Source organism: Eubalaena glacialis, chromosome 10 (assembly GCF_028564815.1).
Source record: "Eubalaena glacialis isolate mEubGla1 chromosome 10, mEubGla1.1.hap2.+ XY, whole genome shotgun sequence".
In the NCBI taxonomy this organism is placed as follows: domain Eukaryota; kingdom Metazoa; phylum Chordata; class Mammalia; order Artiodactyla; family Balaenidae; genus Eubalaena; species Eubalaena glacialis.
This window is the reverse complement of record NC_083725.1, coordinates 15,771,160-15,798,070: the sequence shown is the minus strand read 5'-3', so window position 1 is coordinate 15,798,070 and position 26,911 is coordinate 15,771,160. Positions and strand designations below refer to the sequence as shown.

At 37.7% G+C, this 26,911-nt stretch overlaps 2 protein-coding genes across 7 annotated transcripts in view; one reads left to right on the top strand and one right to left on the bottom strand.

The window, feature by feature from the left end:
* Positions 1-26,911, bottom strand: part of SIK3 (SIK family kinase 3) — a 250,357-nt gene that overhangs the window by 72,772 nt on the left and 150,674 nt on the right. For all 6 annotated transcript variants that reach the window (XM_061203636.1, XM_061203638.1, XM_061203637.1 and 3 more), the window contains exon 4: positions 2,775-2,936. In XM_061203636.1, the coding sequence (XP_061059619.1) occupies positions 2,775-2,936 (162 nt within the window). The remainder of the gene's footprint in view (positions 1-2,774; positions 2,937-26,911) is intronic.
* LOC133099206 (cyclin-dependent kinases regulatory subunit 2) lies at positions 26,338-26,880 on the top strand. Its single transcript, XM_061202720.1, has one exon. It carries the CDS (start codon positions 26,409-26,411, stop codon positions 26,646-26,648), a length of 240 nt encoding a protein of 79 aa, XP_061058703.1. The 5' UTR covers positions 26,338-26,408; the 3' UTR covers positions 26,649-26,880.

Sequence of the window (26,911 nt, the reverse complement as noted above, 5' to 3'; positions counted from 1 at the left end):
TTTCATCAAAACCACTAGGTAAATATTGGATAAGGAAAACATGAATTCTTTAAATTTCCTGACCTGAATTTTTATTAATTCCAAGTTAATTTGCTACTATAACATATATGATGATTTTTAAAATGAGGTGCTTAAGACTAACAATATTTTAAATAAAACAAAAAACCCCTCTTTCCTCTCTCATGTGTTTCTTTCATATACAGTAGTTCTTTCTTACTGAGATTTATAATAATTCATCAAAAACACTACGGAAAAGATCAGGGATCTGAAAGTTACTTTCAGCTTTCAGAATAAAAAGTTGATTTCATTACTTATCTGAACTTATCCCATCAGAACCATCCAACCTACCTCTCTAAAATTAGTCATGCTGTAGTCAGCTGCAACTAGAAGCGCTTCTCCCACTGGTCCATTAAGTTCAAAGAAGGCCTGGCTGATGAGAAACGGGTATTCTATCCAATTTATGTGTAGGAAGGGAAGTTCAGGCAATGACTGAGAAACTGAGTAATGATAGCATGTAGGAAAGAATGCAAACAAAGACAATGTCAGACACTGTAGCAGAGCACAAAACTAGAGGTGCTCATTTATTCTTTGCTTTGCTCTGAAAACAAGTAATAAAAATGCAGACTTTAGGTTAATGAAATAAAAATCTTGCCAAAGTATATGTATTAATACACAGAGAGCCCAAGGCTGGCTGTCAGCACCCCTAGGAGTCTGTAATTACACACCAACAGGTAGAGACTCATATTGTGACTGCATGGGTTTGTTTTTAACTATTAACAAAGAAAAGTATTTAAAAATCTCCTTACCCAAATATTTGTCAGTAGAGTTTCTAAATTCAATTATCATCAACTCCTGCTTTTTAAACTTGGCTTCTCAATGCAAAAACTAAAAGCCATACAAATTTCCCTTAACTAAATCAAAATGATTCTAAGTTCAAAATCAAGAACAAGGAAGCATAAAAATTTTTTCTTAGTCTTCGGTCAGTGAAGGTAGAATAAGACTGTAGCAGAAAAAGAGGGCCTTCCTTTAACTCACTACCCTAATCAAAAATCCAAAGAACCCTACAGTAACATTTGTGGTAGGTTGAATAACAGCCCTTCAAAGACATCCTTGTCCTAATCCATGGAACTTGCGGATGTGTTACCTTCTTTTGCAGATGTGGTTAGGTTAAGGATCTTGAGCTGGAGAGACCATCCTGGTTCATCCAGGAGGGCCCAATGTAATCACAAGGGTCCTTACAAGAGGGAAGTAAGAGGATCAGATTAGGAGTGGGAGATGTGACAATGGAAACAGGAGGTGGAAGTGTGATGTAAGGGATGGAGCCAAGGAATGCAGGAGGCCTCCATGAGCTGAAAAAGGCAAGGAGATGAATCCTCCAAAGCCTCCAGATGGAACCAGTTCCACCAATACCTTGGTTTCAGCCCCACAGGATTCATTTCAGATTTCTGACCTCCAGAACTATAAGATAAACTTGTATTGTTTCAAGCCACTAAGTGTGTGGTAATTTGTTACAGCAACAATAGATAATTAACACAACATTTGATTATACTTTTAAGGATTGTGAAGCTTAGTAGGTGTTATTACCATTAATTTAATTGAAACTACAATGAATAATTACGAAAGAGGGTTTGAAATTGTCAGGCCTTTCCACCCTACCCACCCTTGTGAGAACTGTCAGCATCTAGAGAGCTTTAGAGAATATAAAACAGACGTAAGGGCAAAGGAAAAACATGATTTCATGTAAGATAAAGAAAGCATCTAATTCCTGTCTACTGTGTATTGAGCAAATACAGAACTCAAAGAGCTTACAACTGTAAAAGTTCTAATCAGCCCAACTCAGATAAACAAAAGGCTAGGTGACATTCCGAGGATGTAAAAGTAGAGCCTGGAAAGTGAGCAGAGTTATGTACACAAAAGAAACTGTCAGAAGAATCAACAACCTACAAGGGTACACATAGGTACTTTGACCTATAATATAATATAAATTTGAACTCTCAATTCCCACCCAGTTAAGGAGGGAAATCTTCAGAATTGCTTCTTACCTAGGCTTTTCAAGACAGTTATATTCTAGCTAAAGTTCTGTTTTCTATATGAGATTCCAGTCCTTTTTTATCTGGAAGACGAGGGACGTACAATGCAATACCAAAAATTGCCAGAAAAACAAAAATGGTTTATTTCCATATTTATAGTTTCTATATAAACTGCAGTCACTTTCTTCTATCAATAGGTGGTGAGCTTGCATTGGTTAGGCAAATGCTGACAGTTTACTAAAATTGAAGTATGAGTAGAGTGAGGCAGTGAAAAGTGCTTTTGTAGGCACTGTCAGATGAGCAGATGAATGAAATTTGAGGATAAAAAGAGATGGACTGCCTTTAAACCACTGTAAGATCTATTCTTCCTAAATGATCATAAAACCACAGTCTTAAGAATAAGCATGCTCTATATCAGCAGTGACACAAATCAACCTTCTCAAGTGAAGGTGAGAAGGCACACAATTTTATCAGTTGTTTTTTTTTTACTACTTTATTCTATATTTTATTCCTTATTTAAAAATTACTTTTTCTTCTTTCTTCCCAACCTAGTTGCATCCCAAACTACATGAAAAAATAGCATCAATGTATTTTGAACGCTTATTAATTTTCAAGCCACACACACACACAAATCCTTTTCATAATACTTCTTTCTGAATAGATGAAACAGATAATCCCTTGCTTTAAGAACCTTGAAGGAAAAGCTGCTTCACTCCTATTTCACATCCTCAGCATACTTCTCACCTGCTATTTTGATATTCAGATTGGCATCCAGTAGCAAATTTTCAGCTTTTAGATCACGATGAACAATATTCCGACAGTGACAAAAATAGACAGCTGCGACAATCTGTTTGAACTTCCGACGGGCCTCCTTTTCTGCCATTCTGCCATGGGCCACCAGGTGGTCTGCAGTGAAGAAGAATACCGTCAGTTCTTGTTTTGGGACAGTGGTATAATTTCAAAAGGTAGACAGAAGGAATGATGCAAGCAGGCCCAGCAAATGAATGAGTCAAAGAAGTAAAACAAACAAATGGAAAACAATACACTTACAGTCCTGATTTGTATCTATAAAAATTCATTAGTAATGAGCACCCAAACTTCGTTAAGTATAAATCCCATTACACATACATATGGATAAGAATACACTCGCCCGACCATAAGGAAGGAAGAGCTGTGAGGGATGCACGTAATGGTTTTCTTCAAGGATCGTAACAGTCAACACCTTCCTGTTCATAATCTCCGTTGCAAAAGATTACATATACGCAGCAAACATGCACATGAAGATAAGTATCAGCAATATTTCCTGTGCTAAAGGGTGAGTCAAAAAGCAGAGTCACAATTATCAATCATTTTAGGAAAGAATAGACAGAAATTAGTCATTGCTGAGAGGGGAAAACCTGCTTTATATAGGATTCTGTTTAGGTTAATATCTCTTCTGCTTTCTCAAAGGTTTACAATTTGACATAAAAATGTACTTATTTGGTGACTGTTCTCTGGAATGCATAGTAATATGCCTGCATCTTTACATTTGCATTTATTGTGCTTACCAAATATTTTTAAAACTATGTTATTAATTTTTACAGATAACATCAATAGAAAACCAAGTGAAGTTTCTACCACTTTAAATGAAATAATTTCATTGGCTACGTCACTAACTAAGGTATAACAAAAGAATTTACATGGGATAAACTTTGTAATTCTATAAATCAGGCTATCCTCTATATTTAAAAAGGAATTGATTGACATATAATCAATGTCATAAGTTCTATAACTTTTTTCTAATAGTGGAAGTAGGTTTATATTGAACCAATGACATACACATCCTTAACCCAGTTCTTCATCTAACAACATATACAGATCATGACAGCTGATGGGATTAGAAATGTCAGTGACACAGTTTGCTCTGCTTGAAATCTGTAATAGCTCATCAGCACTATCATTAAATCAACTGATCTAGCTGGAAAAAAGACACATTTGCCATCATAAGCATCCTGAGATAGTGGGAAAGTGGAAAATTAGACAATATAAGTGTATTATTTTTTGTTTTTTAATAGTAGTTTCAGTAATACTACCCAATTGTTTTGGCACCATCTCCATCCCCCATGGGACCAGTCAGGTATATCTTTTCTTCACCACAAAGAAGAACTTTGAGATAAAACATATGCACCAGTAATGACTGACAAGATTAAGAGCTTAGGACAAGAAATGGAGGGGGGGTGGTTTGAAGAAGGGGGCAAAATGACAATCCATCTACATATCAGATTTTCAAATAATTCAAACTACATTCTGACCACAACGGACATTAAACTTTGGAGACCAAATACTATAGTAATTTTAAGAACAATGTTATAAGTAGTTTATTTAAATTATTAAGGAAGACCCCTCAAAGGAATTGTTATAATTGTTGGAGTTATCAATGACCCACACATAAGATCTTTGAAGCATTTCCCTCAAAAACAATCATTATTATGGCCAAGATCACCAACTTGGTAGAAAGAAAGAGAAAATAAGAAGTCTTTAAGCTTAGATGTTAGAAGGACTAGGATACAGCTTTCTACAGGAGTTTAGAGGTGGTGATAAATGAGCTCACACTCTGGTATGTTTAGGCTTCTGGTGAGATCTGTCAAATGAACTTCAAACAACACAAGGTCCCCAACTAGGGACAGGGAGTGAATACAAGCTGTTGAAGAACTGGACGTCCATCAGATGTGGACACCATGCTCCACTTGAAGAGGCCATTCTCTCTAACAGTACCTGCTCCTTTGACCCACTATTTCTCTTAACCCAAGGCCTAATTATTCTAATAATGTGCTTTAGCTGCTAAACCTTGTCTAATTAAAGAGCTTTGAAGAGACAGCTATTCTTGAGAAACACAAAAATAAACCCTTATGAAGGTTTACCATCAGAAGCTCATTTGGCCAAGCCACCCATTAATTAAAATGCCCAGGAGACATTCATCTGGCAGTAAATACTAATTACCAGAACACATCAAAGAGCTTCTTAAATACAACAGAATGATTAATTTAGCAATTTCCAAAATAAGTGATTTTCTTTTATTAAAAAAACCTCTTTGTATTTTCTAAGTACTTTGTTTTCCTAAAATGATTGGAAAGTTCTCAAAAATGTTACATAGGCCAGGAGCTGGTGGAACGCAGCCTAGTTTTGTTTTATCTCTACAATGACACATTGGTTGTCCTTGTATGAATCATTTATACTGCCAATATTGCCACCTCTTGATCTGCTAAACAGAAATAAATTCTGTTACATGCTATGGCCAAAGAAAGAATAGCATATTTGGGAATAAACTTGTACTTTGACTAAGAGTTATCATATACGACATAATTTTAACTTTCAAAGACATTTAAAAAGCTATATTTTAAAAAGGTCCACTCATTACTACACAAATACTATTTCAGCATTTGGTTAATAGATCATAAGGATCTTTGTTCAGGATTCTGTAGTGTTTGAAAGTGATTATTATCATACACCAATTGTACTGTTACACGGTTCTGGTTACAAGGTATTTGTGATAGCACACTGGGTAAAATGGCTTAAACTATATAGTACTTTCCCTAAAGATACCTACAGTATCCCTATAGCTATGAATATAAAGAAGATACACAATTTACTTTTTTAAAAAATGTGTTGTCCGCAAACGTCAGATGTTTCTTACTAGCCATTGTGTTTGATGTTTAAGTTCTCTCTTCTTTGGGAACGTTGTGCTCTTCCCCATATACAGGACCTTCATACTGGCTCAATGTCGTTCAGACTTTAGCCTCTGCTTTTATTTTTGCCCATCTTATTACCACCACCACCATCCCCCGCCTCCAGACCCTGTTAGTTTGCTTTCAGTGTAAACCTACAGGGTCTAGTGGGTGTGCCAGGAAGCCAGCAGCCTGCAGTGGTTTTTGGTCCCTGCTGAAATTGCCTTTCAGCTGCCTGCTGACAAATGGCTGCTTTATGTTCATGTGTGCTCCATAGGCAGGCAGCAAAAATTCTTCAAGTTCAAATATGACACTTAACTTTCAGCGAAGAAACCCAGAGCAGTAGTAGCCCAGCCTCGACTTAACACAAAGTCACAGCATTTGAATACATACTGGGGTAATTTCAGAAGGCAAATGAAACAAATAGCTCCTGAGCCACTCAACATTCAAAGTAAAATACATTCTGCAACTTGTCAGGATAAACCCACTTGCAAGGAACTCTAAAGAGTCGTTCTGCTTCTTCTGGACAGTTTAGTGAGCTAGTGCTCCGAAATACTGGGCGAGATACCACCCATACCTCCAGTCCCAAACACCCCACCCTGCAACCATGACCCCAGCCCCCCACCCACACCCCTGAGTCTAGACAATCTTGAATCCATCACAGTAAGTCCCTTTTCACCATCAATTAACTACTACTCTATTTAGTTGCCATTATACCTCTGGGGCAAATTTGAAGTTTTTCTCTATCACAGCTTCAACTATTTCAACCCAGACAAGGATGAGGTGACTCTCAATTAAAAGGAGAAAACAGTTCTCCTGTTTTCAAGCTCTTATCAAAAGTAAGGAGCCTGTGAAATAAAAACAAAACAAAACAACAACAAAAAAGAAAAAAGTAAGGAGTCTAAGTTCTCTTTCTCACTTTCCAATCACCATAAATAACTTGGCACTGGATTTCTGTAATCTTTTTTTATCTGTTCTTCCTTACAAAATCAAAAGTAGTGACACTAAGGGATTTATATACCTCATGAGGAGTATATTATTAGAAGCGGAGGGAATGAATTCTGAAGTTTCAAAAGTATTAGAGCACCAACATTTATAAAGTTTGCTTCAGAATTCACTGTTTGTAGTTTTGTCCCAATCTGACTCAGGAAGAAATATCTTGTGGTACAGTTAGATTCTAACCTTTCAAAGAGCAAAAATACACATAAGGCAGTCTTAACGTCCCTAGACCAGCCTTGCTGGAGTGTCAGAGGCATGCCACTAATGGGGTAGCGGTGGGAAGCCAACATTTCTTAAAATAAGTCACTTTTCCACTATAAACAGACAGTGTCTCCATTTGTCTGCTAGGTCTACAACTTCTAAGATCCAAAACACTAGCTGAAAATGAACATACCCTGATAGCAGGTCAAGCAACAGGGCAGAAACTTTTCATTTTTCATGATGAAGAAGTAACCCAGTCTAGAATGGGGAAAAGGTGGCTCATGTGCTAAGCTTAGATGGCTACCTGGAAAGATTTCTGCCAATTCCAAGCTAACCACAGCTAGCAGTTCTTTGCTTTGCCACTCAGTTCTATCATTTATTCTTTCTACACTCCTGGAAACGACTTCCTGTTTATCAAACAAATGCTTCTTTCCAAAAGAGTCAGGGCAAGGCCAAGATAACTCAGCTTCCTGGGAGAAGGTTAACAAGAGTGCACTCAAATGTCATACTGTCCCTAACCCTCAGAGGCCCCAAGCTGCCAAGGACTAGAGGAACAGGGCTTGTTATTTGGTTTTCCTTGCCAAGATTCCAACTGCCTCATACCAGGCTTCTTTACTTGTTGCTGCTGCTGGTTACCATCTCTTTTCTTCATCCTTCCAGTGGTCCAGGCCAAAAACCTTGCTGTCGTCTTTCATTCTCTTTCTCCCACACCCCACATCCAATCCATCAGCAGATTTTATAAACTCTGCTGTCAAAATACATCCAGAATTCAACTATTCCTCACCCTTATCCCCACCCCACTCTAGTGCCACCAACCTAGTCCAATACCCATTATCTCCCTCCTGGTTTACTGCAGTAACCTTAGAATAAACTCCTAACCAGTATCCCTGATTCTGCCCTTGGCTTACTGCGATCTACTCTCAAAATGACAGCCAAAATAAGAAGTCTTTTTTTTTTTTTTAACTTTTTTCTTTTGAAATAATTACAGATTCACAGGAAGCTGCAGAGATAGTACAGAGAGATCCCATGTACCCTTCACCCAGTTTCCCCCAATAGTTAAAACTAACGTAATTATAGAACAATATCAAAACCCAGAACTTGACATGGGTAGAATGTGTATACTCCTATGTCATTTTATCACATGTATAGATCTTTGGAACAACCACTGCAACCAAGATACAGAATTATTTGGAGTTACTCATTACTGAGTATTCTTGCAGGCATAAAAACAAAATGTCCACTATTACTTTTTTCTGTCTATCTCAAATATTAAACTTTTTCCTTCAGGGTTCTGAGAAAACACAATTTCTTTCTGATTCACTTACAGTCACAAGATGGGCTTTAGTTCTAAAAGTTTTAAGCTAGAACTATTTTTCTTTTTTTCCTATGCCTTCTTACTCATACAAAAGAGCTTTGCATGTGACGGATGCTTAATAATTACAGATTAACTCAGGGAATATCCATCAGAGGAAAGACTACATACATATTTTTTTACTCTTCATCTTGCCACCAGCAAAGTTTGTAAACTAAGCATGGTTTATGTTAAGGCTTTATAAAAAAAACATGCTATTCTTTTGATACAAAGTCTGTTTACATTAATGTATAAAGGAGGATTTGTTTTCTTATAGTTTCTTAAAAAAATACTTCTAGACTAAGTATAAGCCCAGGTAGCCTATGAAATAGGATCCCGTATATTCTTAAAGGCCTTTCAAGAATGTTATTCAGACTTCTCAGATATAGTGCAAATGTTTCTCGTGCTACACCAATACACTAGCAAAGGTGGGTTAGCTAATTTTGTAATACAGAGATTCTTCCCTGATTCCTAGTATAATCTGCAGGTTCCAAATCCAGCTCATTCTTTCTCTGAAGCTTTCCCTAACCTACTCATCTACTCTAGAAGAACTGGTCCATAATTTGTATCTAATGGCATTTAGCCTATACACCTCTGTAACATCAGTGAACAACTGTATTACAGTTGTTTCTTTTTTTTTTTAATTAATTTATTTTATTTTATTTACTTATTTATTATTTTTTGGCTGTGTTGGGTCTTCGTTGCTGCACACAGGCTTTTCTCTGGTTGCAGTGAGCGGGGGCTACTCTTCATTGCAGTGCGTGGGCTTGCAGTGGCTTCTCTTGTTGCGGAGCACAGGCTCTAGGTGTGCGGGCTTCAGTAGTTGTGGCTCGCAGGCCCTAGAGCTCAGGCTCAGTAGTTGTGGCGCACGGGCTTAGTTGCTCCGCGGCATGTGGGATCTTCCCGGACCAGGGCTCGAACCCGTGTCTCCTGCATTTGGCAGGTGGATTCTTAACCACCGTGCCACCAGGGAAGCCCCACAGTTGTTTCTTAACATGTGTATCTCCCTCTCTAGACCAGGGATTCTTAGTCCATGGATGGGTTTCCATCCATGAATCCTGTAAGGTAAAGGAAAATATGGATAGTGTGCTTCCATTTGTGTAGTAAGGAAAAGGAAATACAAATATGTATGTGGGTGTATGTGTGTATATTTAATTTATATTTTCTAAAGGAAGTAATATTAAGTGAGAAACTTCTTAAAATGGTTACTTATAAGGGAATGGAAAAGGGGTGGAAGCTAGAATTTCCTGAACGTACCCTTTTTTTATAGTTTTAGTCCTGAAAACATGTAATGTCTTAAATAACTTACACAATTCAGAATTGAGTCAAAGAGAAGAAAAATTTCTAAAAATTGAAAGCAAATTGGAAAAAAAAAGAACGTAACTCTGAGTTAAGCTGTGACATAACCAGAAAATAATTTTTTTAAGTGACAATTGAATGCAGTATTTTGCCTATGCATCTTTAATGGGCTATATCCTGAAGACAAAAAGAACCAGTAGTCTCTTTAATATTTGTAATAATATTGGTATTACTTTGAGTCAGTCTTGCCCTCACTCTCATATTAAATATGTAATTACGTTAAAGTCATTTGAAACCACAACTTTTCAGCATAAGAGAAATGAGACATAAATACATAATATTCAGGAAGTAGAAACACTGAAATCTTAAATTTCAATTGGAATGTTAGTACAAACTTGTATTTTACTTTTCTCTCTATAAAAACCACACATTTGCTACCTCTGTGCCCTAAACAGGCCTCTAAGCAATGACAACCAGTAGTAATATAAGCATCCCTAGGGGACAGGCTGAAGGAACCAGAGCTCCCAGGAGAAATGTTTGATTCCAGGTCTGGGACAGGAAGTATTCAAGATAAGCCTGGAACATCTTACCTAAAAGCAAGGAAGCTATTAAAGACTATTGGGATCAGGGACTTCCCTGGTGGTGCAGTGGTTAAGAATCCGCCTGCCAATGCAGGGGACACGGGTTCGAGCCCTGGTCTGGGAAGATCCCACGTGCTTCAGCGCAACTAAGCCCATGCGCCACAACTACTGAGCCTGCGCTCTAGAGCCTGCGAGCCACAACTACTGAGCCTGAGTGCCACAACTACTGAGCCCGCACGCCTAGAGCCCGTGCTCCACAACAAGAGAAGCCACCACAATGAGAAGGCTGCGCACCGCAACAAAGAGTAGCCCCCGATCGCCGCAACTAGAGAAAGCCCACGTGCAGCAACAAAGACCCAAGGCAGCCAAAAATAAATTAATTAATTTTTAAAAAAAGAAGGAAAGAAAGAAAGCTATGTGCAAACACATAGCTTTAAAAAAATAAGACTATTGGGATCATGTCAAAAGAACACAGGAGTCAACTTAAAGAGGCTTCCGCTAGCTAAGTGGAGTAATTTGAGCATCAAAAGAGTAATAACTCAATGGACTGAAACACGTCAAACATGTTAAAATCTGTAAGTTCATAATGATATTACAAAATAAACAAATAAAATCAACTTCATTGGTCACCACTGGTGATTGCTAGGGTACCAGTTCATTATTCTGAAATTTAATACATAATGAAAAAGAATCAAGCATTTATTTTGCCTTTATTGTAGTTTCTAAATAGTTTATAGGCAAAGTTCTTTACAGAAGAATTAGAGCTAATAAATGCAGAAAGAATGAGAGAATTAAAAAATCACCATTTTGCAACTTCTAATGAAGTAATTGTATTTATTAGGCAACTAAATAAAAAGAGTGGCTAAAACATTTGATCAAAAGTGGATGACAAACTTTATAAAAACTTTATGAAACTTTATACATCACTAAAAGTGGTGAAATCGGACATTATACAAATCCTGAAATGATGCAACAGTTAGACTATGATGTATTCCTCTCCCCGACCCCACCAAGGTGACCCTTATTTAACCAAACCACTTTATAAGAAATAGTGAGCCAGAGACACATGCTGAATGATGCAATAAGGATCCAAATCCAGAATGTGGGAAATTTTACAAGATGATCCAGTTTCTTCAACAAATAAATGGCATAGAAAAAAAAAAAAAAAAAACGTGTGTGATGGCAGGAGAGAGAAGGGGTTGTTATAAAGCATAAAAAACTTAAGATATTTATCAACTCTGGATGTCTGGACTTCGTTGCATCATGATATGAATAAACTATAAATAGATGTTTTGAGACAATTGGAGAAAGCTACGAAACATGGCCTGCCTGTTAGTTAATTTTGTTGGGTTTAAGAATGGTATTATAGACTTTAGTTGATTATGAAGGATTAGCTGATACTGGATTTACTCTCCCACTTTAACCAACTATAAAATTTGGACTGTTTGCAGACATTGGGCAATAACCAACAAAAGGCTATGATTCTTCAGGGAAAGAAAGCACAAGAGTTGCGCCCCATATTCACCCCAAACCACAACCTATGAAAACAGATCAGAGGTAGGGGCTGGTAAGGCAGTTAGAATTTGGGTGGCAGGAGAGCAGAGAAGGAGAGAGAAGCAGAGGCGGAACATCAAAAGTTACAAAAGAAATTCTGATGAGGTCTTGGCCAACTCTCAAACTGCATATGAGCAAAAGCAAGGCTATAAAAGGTCTAGCATTAAAAAGTTGCTGGGAGGATGAAAGCTAAAGAGAAAATTTTAGAGATTACACAGTGCACAGGGGATGCTGGCGTTCAGATACAGCTTACAAGGCAAGACCTTGGTGAATATTCTACATACTCAGTGGAGAGCCCAGAGGACAACACCCTGGGAGTAAGGGCTGTGCCATGGGAGTAAGGGCAAAACTAAAACAGAACCAACATAACAATGCCTAAAACTAATAAGCCTCAGCATGATCAAGTTGATCCATCATAATTCAACCTCCTGCCAGAACAAACTCAACACTGTAGAAGATAACATAATCCAGAGTCTTTATAACGTGTCACTCTTAATACCCAGTATACAATAAAAAAATTACTAGACATGGGAAGAAGTAGGAAAAATGACCAATAATCAAGAGTTTAACATCAACAGAAGCAGAACCAAAGATGACTTGGATATTGGAGTTAGCAGGCAAGGACTTCAAAAATGACTGTGATTAATACGTTAAAGAAAACACAGGGAAAGATGTACAAAAAGGATAAGATGGAACATGTCAAAGGAGAATCAGTCTCTAAAATATATATAACTTATAGGGACTTCCCTGGTGGCGCAGTGGTTAAGAATCCGTCTGCCAATGCAGGGAACACAGGTTCGAGCCCTGGTCTGGGAAGATCTCACATGCCGCAGAGCAACTAAGCCCGTGCACCACAACTACTGAGCCTGCGCTCTAGAGCCCGAGAGCCACAACTACTGAGCCCACGTGCCACAACTACTGAAGCCCATGCGGCCACAGCCCGTGCTCCACAACAAGAGAAGCCACCACAATGAGAAGCCTGCGCACCACAACGAAGAGTAGCCCTCACTTGCCGCAACTAGAGAAAGCCCGTGCGCAGCAACGAAGACCCAACACAGCCAAAAATAAATAAATAAAATAAATAAATGTTAAACAAATAAAAAAATAAAAAATATATAATTTATAAACATATTCTAAAATGGCAAAACACCCGAAATTGAGAACTTATTGGATAGGTTCAACAGCTGGCACAGCAAAAGACAGGATTAGTGACCTTGAAATAAATATTATTGCTAAGTTTTTAAAAATCCTTATATGCAAGAGAAAATATTAAGTATTTATATGTGAAATGATATGATTTCTTGATTTGCTTTAAAATACTTTTAACCAAAAAAAAGTTGGGGGAAAGGATGAAACAAAACCAGCAAAATATTGATAACTATCAAAACTAGGAGATGAGTACATCAGAGTTTATTATACTATTTTCTTTCCTCTTACATATATTTGAAAATGCCTATAAAAAGAAGTTTTTAAAAATGGAATCTATCATTTGCACACCTATTTTCATAACAGCATTATGTGCAATAGCCGAAAGGTAGAAACAACCCATGTATCTATCCATCCACAGATGGATTAAAAAATGTAGTACGTACATACAGTGGAATATTACTCAGCTTTAAAAAAGAAGGAAATTCTGACACGTGCAACAACATGGATGAACCTTGAGGACTTTATGCTAAGTAAAATAAGCCAGTTGCAACAGGACAAATACTGTATGATTTCACTTATATGAGGTACCTAGAGTAGTCAAACTCAGAGACAGAACATAGAATGGTAGTTGCCAAGGGATGGGAGAAAGGTAAATGGGGAGTTGTTATTTAGTGGGTACAGAGTTTCAGTTTTGCAAGATGAAAAGAGTTCTGTAGATGGATGGTGGTGATAATGCGAATATAATTAACACCACTGAACTATATACCTAAAAACGGTTACAACAGTAAATTTTATGTTATGTGTATTTTACCACAGTTTTTTAAAAAAAACAAAATCTCTCTCTCTCTCTCTCTCTCCCTCTCCCCCTCCCTACCCGACATGCACACACACACAGACACCAGCCCAGAAAATATCTTCAGGATATCAAAGTTTGAAGGCACACTGAAATAAAATGCACTAATTCCAAAAAATGAGCTAAAAATCTCTTTATATAAGTCAAATATTTTAAAATATTATGACTAAAATATCTTTATTTTTCTAGAAGTTTCACTTTGTCAGAAAAGACTTCGTTTTCCAAAGACTTCATTTTCATTAAAAAAAAAAAAAACAAAAAACAGTTCAGAAAACCCTCAGAAAAAATATTAATATAGGAGCCAGGTAAAAATATTCCTTTTGCTCATTCTCTGGGGCATTTATTTTTACGTCATGATAGAACCGACAGGATGGTCAGACGACAACCATGAATAGATATCTGGCAGTAAAGTGAGGTCATCAAACTGTAAGTTTCTAAGCACTAAGCACAGGTGGCTTCCTCATATACCTTGGGCAGGTTACAAACATAAATGCTAAAGTCATGTCTGATACTGAGAAAATAAAACCAAAAAATGAAGAATAACGAACGGGAAATTAATTAGTGAAGGAGACGGATGTAAATTGTTTTAATTTAGGATGACTGAATGAAATTCAGTGATACAGTTATTTGCTTCTGTCAGTAAAGCCTTAGAAAACAGCTAGTTTTTGTAGCCAAAGGGAGTAAATAATTTAGTGAGAAAACAGTATTTTAGTTATAAAAATATATAGAATGTCGTGAGGATTAAATAAGAAAAGCATGTTACAACAACAACAAAACCACCACCCAAAACACAGTAGTGTGTTCAAATAAACAAATGTGATAGTGTTCTCAAACATTTAGGAGGTTGAAAGATAACATATGTAACACTTAACACAATATCTGGTACAGGATGGTTATACAATTTAGTCTTTCCCATTCTCTGCTCTGTGAGTCTGAGGGTCCCATAGCATAAATAAATGGCTTTGCGAGAAGTTCGGGGTTCCATACATGTTGACACCTTTAGGAAATGTCATTTTTAAGGCACTGAGAATGTCCATAATAAATCATACACACTTCAACACAGTACTGTTAAGTTAATAATTTATTTTAAATGCTCATGAGTTCTGCCTGGTATTCAGGAAACTTTTCTTGATAAAGTGCTGGATTTATGACTTCATAGTTTCAAACAGGAAGTTTGGGGATATATATCTAAAGAAATCATGCTGTGGAAGTTTTAAATTATGAGTTTAGTGGTTTACAGAACTAACCAGTTTCTCAATTCTGTTTATAAAATTAAACAGACCCACACTGTCATGGCTGCCCCTTTATAATACAGTGTCAAATAATCATTTCAATAAATCAATTGAATGAGTAATAAATGCTCATTCAATAATCATTTATTGAAGCCTATTACATTGCTTAGAATTCATAATCTTTAATGTCTTTCTCTGCAGTTATCCAGAAAACAAAAAGGTGTTTTCCTCCCATGTCAAAAACTCATTTAACTAAAATATGTTACGGAATAACGTGAAAATTCCATGCTTGACTTGGTTATACTTCACTGTGATACAATGAAATAAATATACTGAGTGCCTACTATATGTTAGACACTGCATTAGTGAAGACACAGATGAATATGATTCAAATGTCACAATCTACAGTCTAGTGACATTCTTTCATTCAGTTAGTCTTTCATTCAACTGATCAATAAATATTTAATGAGCATGTATTCTCTGCGGGCACTTTTCTAAGTACTAGAGATTTATTAGCAAGGCTCAAAAGTTACAAAGTCCTTACTCTTATGAGGCTTATATTTTAGTGAGATGAGACAATAAGCAAACAAACAAACAAATAAATAAATGTCAGTTGGTGGTAAGGACCAAGAAGAAAAATAAAGCAAGGAAGGAAATACAGAGTAGTGGGCCAATAGGAAGAGTGAGATTTCAGACAGCACGGCAGGCAAAGACCTCTCTAATAAGGTAACATTTGATAAGAGACTTGAAGGAAATGGAAGAGAGAGCCATGTGGATATCTGGGGAAAGAGTATTTCAGGAAGAAGAAATGGAATATGTCAAGGCCTTAAAGTGGGAACATATCCAGAGTTTAATGAACAAGAAAGAGATGCCAATATGAAATGGGGGAGAGTACTAGGTGCTAAGGTCAGAGAGATAGCTGGAAACCAGATAACATAGAGGTTTATAGACTATGCATTTATTCCAAACAGATGAGAAAGCCAATAGAAGTAGAAAGCGGAGTGGGAAGATTCCACTTTCATTTTAAAAGAATCACTCTCCCTGCAATAGAGGAATCAGGGCAAACTCAGGGAGCCTGGTTAAAGGCTATTGCAGTAACCCTAGCAAGAGATACCTATGACTTCGGTCAGATTGGTATTGATGGAGGTGGTGGTAAATGACCAGGTTCACCATATATTCTCATGGTACAGTCACCCAGGTTTACTGATGGATCTGGCCCGAGGTATGAAAGCAAAAGAGAAATTAAGTATGACTCTATAGAAGTTTTTGGTGTGAGCAACTGGATGCACAGAGTTGCCACTATTGAGACAGGAGAGACTGGTGAAAAGAAAAAGTTGGTGAATGGAAATCAAGAGTTCAGTCTACATATGTTAAGACTGCGACATCCATTAGACATCCAAGGGGAGATGTCAAGTAAACAGCTGGGTATATAAACCTAGAGTTCAGAGGACAGGTCAGACTGGAGAGTTAAAATTTGGAAGCCATGGGACTTCCCTGGTGGTCCAGTGGGTAAGAATCCGTACTCCCAATGCAGGGGGCCTGGGTTTGATCCCTGGTTGGGGAACTAGATTCCACATGCATGCCGCAATTAAGAGTTAGCATGCTGCAACTAAGAAGTCCGCATGATGCAACTAAAAAAAAAGATCCCACATGCCACAACTAAAGATCCCATGTGCCACAACTAAGACCTGGCACAGACTAAACAAACAAATAAATAAAATATTTTTTAAAATAAATAAATAAAATTTGGAGGCCAGCAGTTTCATGGGCCATAAAAATCAATTAGGGAGTAGATGTGCATAGAAGAAAAGAGGTCCAAGGACTGCACCAAGCAGCACTCCAAAGTTTAGATGTCAGGAAGATGAGGCGGATCTGGCAAAAGAACCACCAGAAGAAAAAGTGATCAGTCAAGGGACTATTGTCTAAATTACTCAGTCTAGTGCCAGTAAATGACACAGAAATACAAAAGAAAAAAACTTAACTGCAAATAGTGCTATAGTAGAGGTATGCTCAAAGGAAGAAGGAAGGGCTTCCCTGGTGGTGCAGTGGTTAAGAATCCGCCTGCCAATGCAGGGGACACGGGTTCGAGCCGTGGTGTGGGAAGATCCCACGTGCCGCGGAGCAACTAGGCCCGTGAGCCACAACTACTGAGCCTGCGCATCTGGAGCCTGTGCGCCACAACAAGAGAGGCCGCAACAGTGAGAGGCCCGCGCACCGTGATGAAGAGTGGCCCCCGCTTGCCGCAACTAGAGAAAGCCCTCGCACAGAAACGAAGACCCAACACAGCCAAAAATAAATAAATAAATTTTTTTTAAAAAAAAGGAAGAAGGAAAAAGGCAATAACTCTCGAGCACAATCAGGGCAGAGTTCACAGAAAGCATAACATTTGAGAAGGGTCATGAACGTTGAGTAGCAATTAATAAAGCAAAGAAGGATAGCTGGGCTTTTGTATCTTGTGTTCTGACACGTCCTACGGATAATCAGCCTTCCAACCAATTCCTCTGAGGACAATCCCTTTATAGATCTTGTGAAGAAAAAAAGGACAGTATTCTACAAGAGATTAGGAAGTAATGTAAACTCAGCTGAGTCCCCACTATCTTCAGACTACCATGGGACATGCTAGGGTACCTGGTAAACCCCTTTCTGCCTCTCTTGCCTTCACATTTATCAAAGACACTGAAACCCATTTCACAGTTCACTGCTCCACCCAGAGTCTGCCAGTCACTTAGGCAATATCCATAGCCTTGAGGATAATCTATTTGACAATTTAACGTCATGATTACTTGAACCTTCTTTATCTCCGGTGACCTATAACTCCACCAAACTTCAGCAACTTTCCTATGGCCACATCTTGAACTTGTCTCTGCTTGACACTTTTCTACCTTCGAAATTCTAAACTTTGATAGTATACTCCCCTCTCTCTTAATATAAACTTCTATATCAGCAATGTTGAATAGAAATAAAATGTGAGCCATTTATATAATTTAAGGTTTTCTAGTAGTCACATTAAAAAAAGACTCATTTTGAAATTAATTTTAAGAATTTATTTTAACTCAATACATCAAAAATATAATCACATTAAGAATATAACCACTGCAACATGTAAACAGCATAAATATTAGCAATGAGACATTACCTTCTTTTTTTCATACTAAGTCTTCAAACTCCAGTGTGTATTTTACATTTACAGCGTATCACATTTCAGACACTAAATTGTCTATAGTCAAGGTGAAATGTAATTTTACCAAAATAAGAGTTGGGTTTTATGGAAAAATGTTTTACACTGTGTGTAGTAAAGAACTGGCCTTGCTCAAAGTGAAGGTCTGGCCTTACTCCTTGGCTTCCAGGAGGTCATCTCTGGGCCTTTGGAATGTTATGCCTGATGGGAGTGTCTTTGCCTGGTCATACCAGATAGTCTAACAATATGATTTAGCATGGGACTGGCCATACCCACATAGTCTTAGGATGGAGGCTGGCCACACTAGAAGACCAACAATGTGACTTAGGGTGGGAGCTTTGGGTCATGTAGTATCAGTTGGCCTGGAGACAGAAATCAACCATGTGGGCATTCAATCAATCAATCATTCATGCCTATGTAAAATAAAAACTCTGAACACAGAGGCTCAGGTGAGCTTCCCTATGGGCAATACTCTGTGCATACTGTCACACATCAACACCGGGAGAGTAAGACATTCCATGGGGAGTGGAAAACAAAAGCTCCATGTCTGGTACTTCTCATGGACTCTGCGCTTCTTCCCTTAGGTGATTTTAATCTGTATCCTTTCCTTGTAATAAACTGTAACTGTGAGTATAATAGCTTTCAGTGAATTCTGTGAGTACTTTTAGCAAATTATCAAAGGTGAGGGTGGTATTGGGAAATTCCTGAACTTGCAGTTGGTGCCAGGAATGAGGGTGCTGTTGGGAGCTGTGTTCAACTCTGTAGTTGGCTAACTCTCTCAGTTGTCCTAAAACTGCTTCAGTTTTTAAATGTAAATGTAAATTCAATTCAATTCAAAATTCAGTTCCTCAGTTGCGCTATCTACATTTCAAATGCACACAGTGGCTACAATATTGGGTGCACTTTCAGACTTTTATCTCTTTGATCCTCTTATGCCCAACACACTTGCTTTTCAACTTCATCTAGATCTCTAGTTTTTAAAATTCCTCCTATTTAAGATCATTCATCCTGGTCTCATTTGCCCTATACCCCTTTCAGCCTAAGCCCAATGACCCACACATTAATTACTTTATTGTTAGTGGCCTGAATTTCTTTGCCAACTGTCTCTCATCTTCTACTGCACATGACTTTATGTCATGTTAATTATATCTCAGTTTTTTTTAAGTTTTTTAAAAAATAAAAATGTTTAGAATATTGCCTGGTACATAATGCTGCTATGGACAAGTTGTACAATCTTTACACTGACTAAGCACTTTACACTCACATAATCCTCACACCAACCCTTTGAGATAAGTGGTGTCTTCATCATCATCCTTATTACTACTATTATTATTATTATCTTCCTTTTAAAAGAGGAGAACACTGAGGTAGTGAGATTAAAAAGTTTGCCCACAATTACAAAGGCAGTAAGTGGAGGAATTAGGATTTGAATCATAGCAGTCTGACTCTATCCATATTCTTAACCACTAACAATGCCGCTTTAACTATATCCACAATCCATTTCTCCATCCCCAGGGCCACTACTCATCAGACAATTCTCAGCCCTCATCTGTTTTACTGCAGTAACCTCCTAAGTGCTCTCCCAGACTCATTCCCCTCAAATGTATCTTTATATTGCCAACAAAATACCCTTTCTTAAACAAGTCGGACTGCGTTCTGGCCCTTGCTTAAAGCCCTCCCATTGCTCACGATCATCTCATAGTGGAAGAAACTTTTAGTGGCCACAGACTTATTTATTTAAATGAACTCTTATGTGGAAATCCAACAGGCATATTGGGTATAAAAGCAGAGATGCTCCTGTTGAATATGAGTGAAAAGTGGGGGTTGGTTGAATGCATTTGTGAGGCAAGCATGACTCTTGAGCCCTGCCTCACACATCTTCCTCCTCAGAGATGGCATCTTAGACATTTCCAAAGAACCCTTAGAACTTCTGGAATAATCTGAAAACCACCAGTCTATCACTTAACCCTCTAAGAAACTAGTTCTAGTCCTGTGAATACACAAAGTTCTTTCATGCTTTAGAGTCTTTACCTATGTTATCCCTCTGGAAAGGTCATTTCCACTCAGCAAACTTCTCATACTTGAAATCTCTGTTCAACCCTTACTTCCTCCACCAAGACTTCTCTAACCTACTCCTTATTCCAACAGCTGCAAATAGAGCTCCCCATCTTTATCACTGGCCTGTTGATGATGTCCTTTGTACAATATAGTACTCAAAACTGAAGATAATATTCCAGCCATGGTGTGACTGCCACTAAAGTTAAGACTGCTACAACTCTTTCAGCAAATCCGAAACTGAGTTTGGAATTAGCAGCCAACTACTATCCAAAGCAGTTTTGTGTCTTAATTAGCCAATGACACTGGGATAAAGTTCCTAGTTAATAACATTTACACCTAGAGCAGAAACTTCCAAGAATCATCATTCACCACTTCAAATAACCTAGCAAAACTCTGGATCAAACCAACTGTCTCTGTTCTTCACTCCTATATCTCAGCTGCCAAGAACTGCTAACAAACAACCCATAAAACAAGCCACAACAAAGTTAAGATCAACAACTGCCAGCCCGTCCACACTGTCTATCAGTCCTTCGACTTGTCTCCTGTCATCCACCTCCTTCATTTCCTTTAGTTGCTATTCCAAGATCTCACATCTCAGCATACAGATGGTTTTCTTACTTCTCAGAAATTAGTTATTAGGTACTCAGATTCTAAACCTTAATCCCCCAGACATCAGTCTCACACAAATACTTCAGCAAATTTACCAGCCTTCAACTCTATCTCTACCCACTTCTTCTCTTCTCACACAAAACGAATCCCTCACCGATGCACTAAAATGTATCCCCTTGTATCTCCTTGAGGAATGCTCCATTAAATTTCACTCTCTCCCTTCCACCTGCATTTCCTCTGGTTCTACTCTTCTTTCCCCTCAACATAAACTATAGGTTTAAGTCAAATATGTAAAAAAAGAAAATACACATGCAAACAATGCCCCAGAATTTACCAACTCTCTCATTCTTTCCCATTATAGCCAACTTCCTCAAGAGTTATTTATACCACTGGCCTTCAAAGTAGGGTGCTGATTTTTATCTCAGTAGTTGCTCTAGGGATTATAATATGCATCTTAATTTATCACAATCTACTTCAAATTAATGCTGACTTGATTCAGGTAAAATATAGCAACATTATTCCAATATAACTCCATTTCCTCAACCTTCCTTTAGATACTTTACATCAATCTCTGATAGAAATCCAGAAATAGAGTGTTATAGTTACTTTGTTAAATCATTTTATGTCTTTTAAAGAAATTAAGAGAATAAAAGGGGGAAAAGTACATTTGTATACTCTTTTATTTCCTATACATTCATCTCTTCTGATTTTCTTCATTTCCTCCTATGGACATGAGTTACCATTTGGTGTCACTTCCTTTCAGCCTGAGCATTTCCTTTAGAATGGGTTATATAGCAAGCAGGTCTGCCTATATAAGAAACTCTCTCAGTCTTTAGTTATTTGGGAATGACTTTATTTTGCCTTCCTTTTAAAGGATAGTTTTACTAGATACAAAATTTATGGTTCACAGCTTTTTTTTTTTTAATTTCAGCATTTTAAACATGTCAATCCACTGCTTCCATTTCTTTCTGATGAGAACCCAGCTATAAATCATATTGTTGTTACCCTGTATGTGGTGAGTCATTTTTCTCTTGCTGCTTCAAGACTCTCTTTTTCTTTTAGCAAATTGACAATAATGTGTGTAGATGCAGACCTCTTTGTAATTATCCTACTTGAGATTCAATGAGCTTCTTGATACTGTAAATTGATGTTTACATTACATTTTGCAAGTCCTTGGCCATTATTCAATGAGCTTCTTGATACTGTAAATCGATGTTTACATTACATTTTACAAGTCCTTGGCCATTATTCAATGAGCTTCTTGATACTGTAAATCGATGTTTACATTACATTTTACAAGTCCTTGGCCATTATTTCTTCAAGTATTTTTTTCTGTCCCTTTCTCTCTCTCCTTTCCTTCTGGAATTCCCATTATAAATATGTTGGTATACTTGACTTTGTTCCATAGGTCTGTAAGGCTTTGATTATTTTTCTTCAACGGTCTTCTCTCTGTTCTTCAGATTGGATTATTTCTATTGATAGAAATAATCTTCAGGTTTACTGGTGTTTTTTGGGTTCTTTTCCTGCCACCTCAAATCTTCTCTTGAACTCATTTAGTGAATTTTTCATCTCAGTTATTGTGCTTTTCAACTCTGGAATTTCCATTTTGTTCTTTTTTATAGTTTCTATTTCCTTATTGAGATTCCTTATTTGTTAAGTCATTGTTATATTTTCTGTTTGTTATTTAGACATGATTTCTTTTGTTTGAACAAATTTATAATAATTGCCAGAAGTTTTTGCTAAAAACAACATCTAGACTCACTCAGAGAAAATTTCTATTGACTACTTTTCCTCCTGATTTTGGATCACATGTTCCCGGGTTTTTGTTTTTGGTTTTCTTCCAGTTTTATTGAGATATAATTGACATACAGCACTGTATAAGTTTAAGGTGTACAGTATAATGATTTGACTTACATACATCATGAAATGATGACCACAACAATTTTAATGAACATCCATCATCTCCTATAGATATAAAATAAAAGAAATAGAAAAAATCTTTTTTCTTGTGATGAGAACTCTTAGGATTTACTCTCTGAACAGCTTTCATATACACCATACAGCTATGTTCATGATACTTATCATGTTGTACATTACACCTCTGCTACTTACCTATACCTGGAAGCTTGTACTTTTTTACTGCCTTCAATCAATTCCCACTCCCCTCAAAGTGCTTTTTATAAAGCTGGGTATTGTAGATAATATATTTAACCAACTGTGGATTATTATTTTTCTCCCCTGTGGACTGCTGTTGGTACTGCTCTTCCTTGTTTTGTTTTGTTGTTAGTAACCCTCTCAGAAATAATTTGAGCATCTGTTTCCCTGTGGTATGTAGCCAGTGATATCTCTGCTAATTTTTTTTAAAAATTCTTCTTTTTATTTTTATTTTTTAGCATGGCTTCCTTGAGGTCATCCCTATGTCTACATCATTTAGTAGTCAAGCCAGCAGACCTTTCACCTTCTGTGGACAAATCTATTGGTGGATTCAGGAGTCCACTCAAAGTTCAGAAAGTTTCAAAGTTAGCCTCAGCTTTAAACTTTGCTGGGCTGTCTCAGAACTTCCTAATAGAGGCCAGTCCCCCAGTAAGCCAGAGATGAATGGAGAACTTATCTTACCCTGCTGTGGTTCTCTAATTAACAAGGTCTCCCTACTAGATTTCTGGCTTGTCGGCCATTTTGCTGCTCACCTCTAGCAAGACCACAACCTCTAGCTAGCAAGGCTTTGAGCCTTCTACATTCATTTCCTACCAAAATTACTAGTTTTACTGATGACAACACAACTGGGCATGGGTTTTTTTGTCTTTCATTCCAAATCAAGTCAGTTGCCTCTGGCAACAAAGATGCTAGTTTTAAGGCCAGCCCAGCCTTGGATTACATTATGTTTCCCCCTGGGGAAGAGGTGCAGGATGTAGGGGCTCAGGCAAGAAAGCCAAAGATTCCCACTGTTCCTACCACAAGTTCAAAAGATTTTCATGAATTAAGCTTCTCAATTTGATGTTTGCTACTGGTTCATTTTCAGAGCCCTAAATGGGTGTTTCTAACAATTTTGTCTAGTTTTATATTTGTTCTTTGGAGAGAAGATATTCTTAACTCTGTTACCATCATATTTTTTTTTAATATTTATTTTATTATTTATTTGGTTGTGCCGGGCCTTAGTTGCAGCAAGCGGGATCCATGGTTGCAGCTTGCTGGCTCCTTAGTTGCGGCATGTTGCTCCTTAGTTGCAGCTGACAGGCTCCTTAGTTGTGGCTCGCCGGCTCCTTAGTTGCGACAGGCAGGCTCCTTAGTTGTGGCATGCAAACTTTTAGTTGCGGCATGTATGTGGGATCTAGTTCCCTGACCGGGGATGGAACCCGGGTCCCCTGCATTGGGAGCATGGAGTCTTAACCACTGTGCCACCAGGGAAGTCCCACCATCACTTTTATTTATCTTATTTTCAATTGCTACGTCTGTACATATTTTAGAATTTATTTATTATATTATATAACATTTATGCACTCATACCTCACCTCATTACATTCTGATTTCTATTCTTATTACACTAGTGAAACAGCTCTCTTTAAGAATACTGAGAACATCTTTGTCTCAAAGCCAGAAGTTACCTTGCATTCCTTATCATATTTGACTTTTCTACAGCATTTAATACTGCTCCTTTTTGAAATTCCTATTTTCCTTGGTTTTTATAACACCACAGTCTTATTTCATTGACAGTGGCTTTTCACATTTTATGGCCTCATTTTCAACTTAAATACTGATGGTAAGAAGGGTTTCATCCTTAAACCTATTCTTTCATCCTTAAACATACTGATGACCAACTACCATCTATCTGCTGATGGAAACAATATCCCTAGGCTCTATCTTATCCCTGATTTCCAGATTTCTATATCCAATTACTTGATGGACAACTTTCACCTAACTGGTGCCTCAAACTAAATATGTCTAAAACAACACACTTCATCTGATCTGTTTTTTTTTTAAATTTATTTAATTTATTTATTTTTGGCTGTGTTGGGTCTTCGTTATGGTGCACAGGCTTCTCATTGCAGTGGCTTCTCTTGTTGCGGAGCACGGGCTCTAGGCGTGTGGGCTTCAGTAGTTGTGGCATGCAAGCTCAGTAGTTGTGGCTCGCGGGCTCTAGAGCACAGGCTCAGTAGTTGTGGCACACGGGCTTAGCTGCTCTGCGGCATGTGGGATCTTCCCGGACTAGGGCTCGAACCCGTGTCCCCTGCATTGGCAGGCGGATTCCTAACCCCTGGGCCACCAGGGAAGTCCCATCTGATCTGTTTTTAACCCTGGTATTCTTTATCTCAATAAATGACACTACTACTGTCAAAAACAGGATCAGAAATCTAAAAATCATCTTACTACCCTCTTACGCATTTTCTCCTTTACCTAGCACTGTACTCCCCAATAGTTTAGTAACCTTTGATATGCTTAATTAATCTAAAATTGCAGGAATACTGCCTACTTCTTTTACATGAACAATGACAAAATAAAAAGCCTTGAGGAGAAAAGGTGAAGTTGTTATTATATAAGTAGAGGAAATGCTACTAATTTATACGTACTAGCTCTGCAAACAAGCTATTGCCTATGCCTAAATCTCACAGTAAAAATACCCATCTAAGAAAATCTGTCTCACCCTCTTTTTAAATGGGGACTTATAACAAGAGAGTAAAAAAGACTTCATGTTAAGATTGTTTTGCTGCTATGTCTGTGACCTATTTTCAAAACAGAAATTTGGTTTATAGTTATAATCAAAGATCCTCCCAGAAACACTTTATTGAAGTCATTCTATATGGAAGAACAGATTCTTCAATCTGGTGAATGGGAAAGAACATATACTCTGGACTCAGGTAATCCTCAGCTCTGTTACTGATTAGTTATAGGACTTTGGCAAATTATTTAGTGTTCCTGAACTCCAGTTTCTTTGTAAGATGATGGCAAAAATATCTGTGTTACAAGATTATTGTGAAGTTAAAATGAAAAAGATGAAGTCACTACCTTACTTCAATACGTCATCATTCTTAAGTATTACTGTACAGTTTCCTAACTGGTCTTGGAATGTTCCATCCCAATTCTTCCTTATATGGCAATGATTCAAGATAAAATTCAATTCTTTTACATGGTTGGTTCCTTCATTCATTCACTTACTCTTTCAGTAGTTACTGATCATTTCCCTCAGTAATATTTGAGTCCAACAGTATGAACTGGAGAGCAAGAGGAGCCATGGAGTTAAATGGTGAGCAAAAATAGACATGGCCCCTAAACTTGTGGAGTTTGGTGCCTGGTGGGAGAGAGAATCCACTACATAATTACAGAAAGAAATGTAAAAGCAGAACTGATATCAGTACTGCCAAGAAAGGATACAGTACAATGAGAGGGTGTGATAGGGGATTTGGCCAAGTCAGAGAAGTCTTACAAAGCTCTTTACTATGGAGCCTTTCCTATCAAACCAGCCTTATTTGCGGCCATTTTCTCATACATAGCCTATATTAAAACCATACTAGAGTCGAGTCGTTGCCTTCACCTGACGAGGACGTGTCGCTCGCCTGCGCCCGTTCTTCGCGCCTCGTCGCTCCAGTCCCGTGCTGCCCACCGCGCTCCCGCAGGATGGCCCATAAGCAGATCTACTACTCGGACAAGTACTTCGATGAGCACTACGAGTACCGGCATGTCATGTTACCCAGAGAACTTTCCAAACAAGTACCCAAAACCCATCTGATGTCTGAAGAGGAGTGGAGGAGACTTGGTGTCCAACAGAGTCTAGGCTGGGTTCATTACATGATTCATGAGCCAGAACCACACATTCTTCTCTTTAGACGACCTCTTCCAAAAGATCAACAAAAATGAAGTATATCTGGGGATCATCAATTAAATCTTTTTCAAATTTAATGTATATGTGTATATAAGGTAGTATTCAGTGAATACTTGAAAAATGTACAAAGTGTTCATCCATTCCTGTGCATGAGCTATATTCTTCACAGCAACAGAGCTCAGTTAAGTGCAACTGCAAGTAGGTTACTGTAAGGTGTTTAAAATTTCTTCTAGTCAGTTTTTCTTTTAATGTAAGTGCCTGTTTGACTTTACCTGTTACTTTTGTTAAATAAAGTTTG

Coding starts and splice junctions, on each gene's coding strand:
- LOC133099206 (XM_061202720.1), top strand. CDS start 26,409: ATGGCCCATAAGCAGATCTACTACTCGGACAAGTACTTCGATGAGCAC.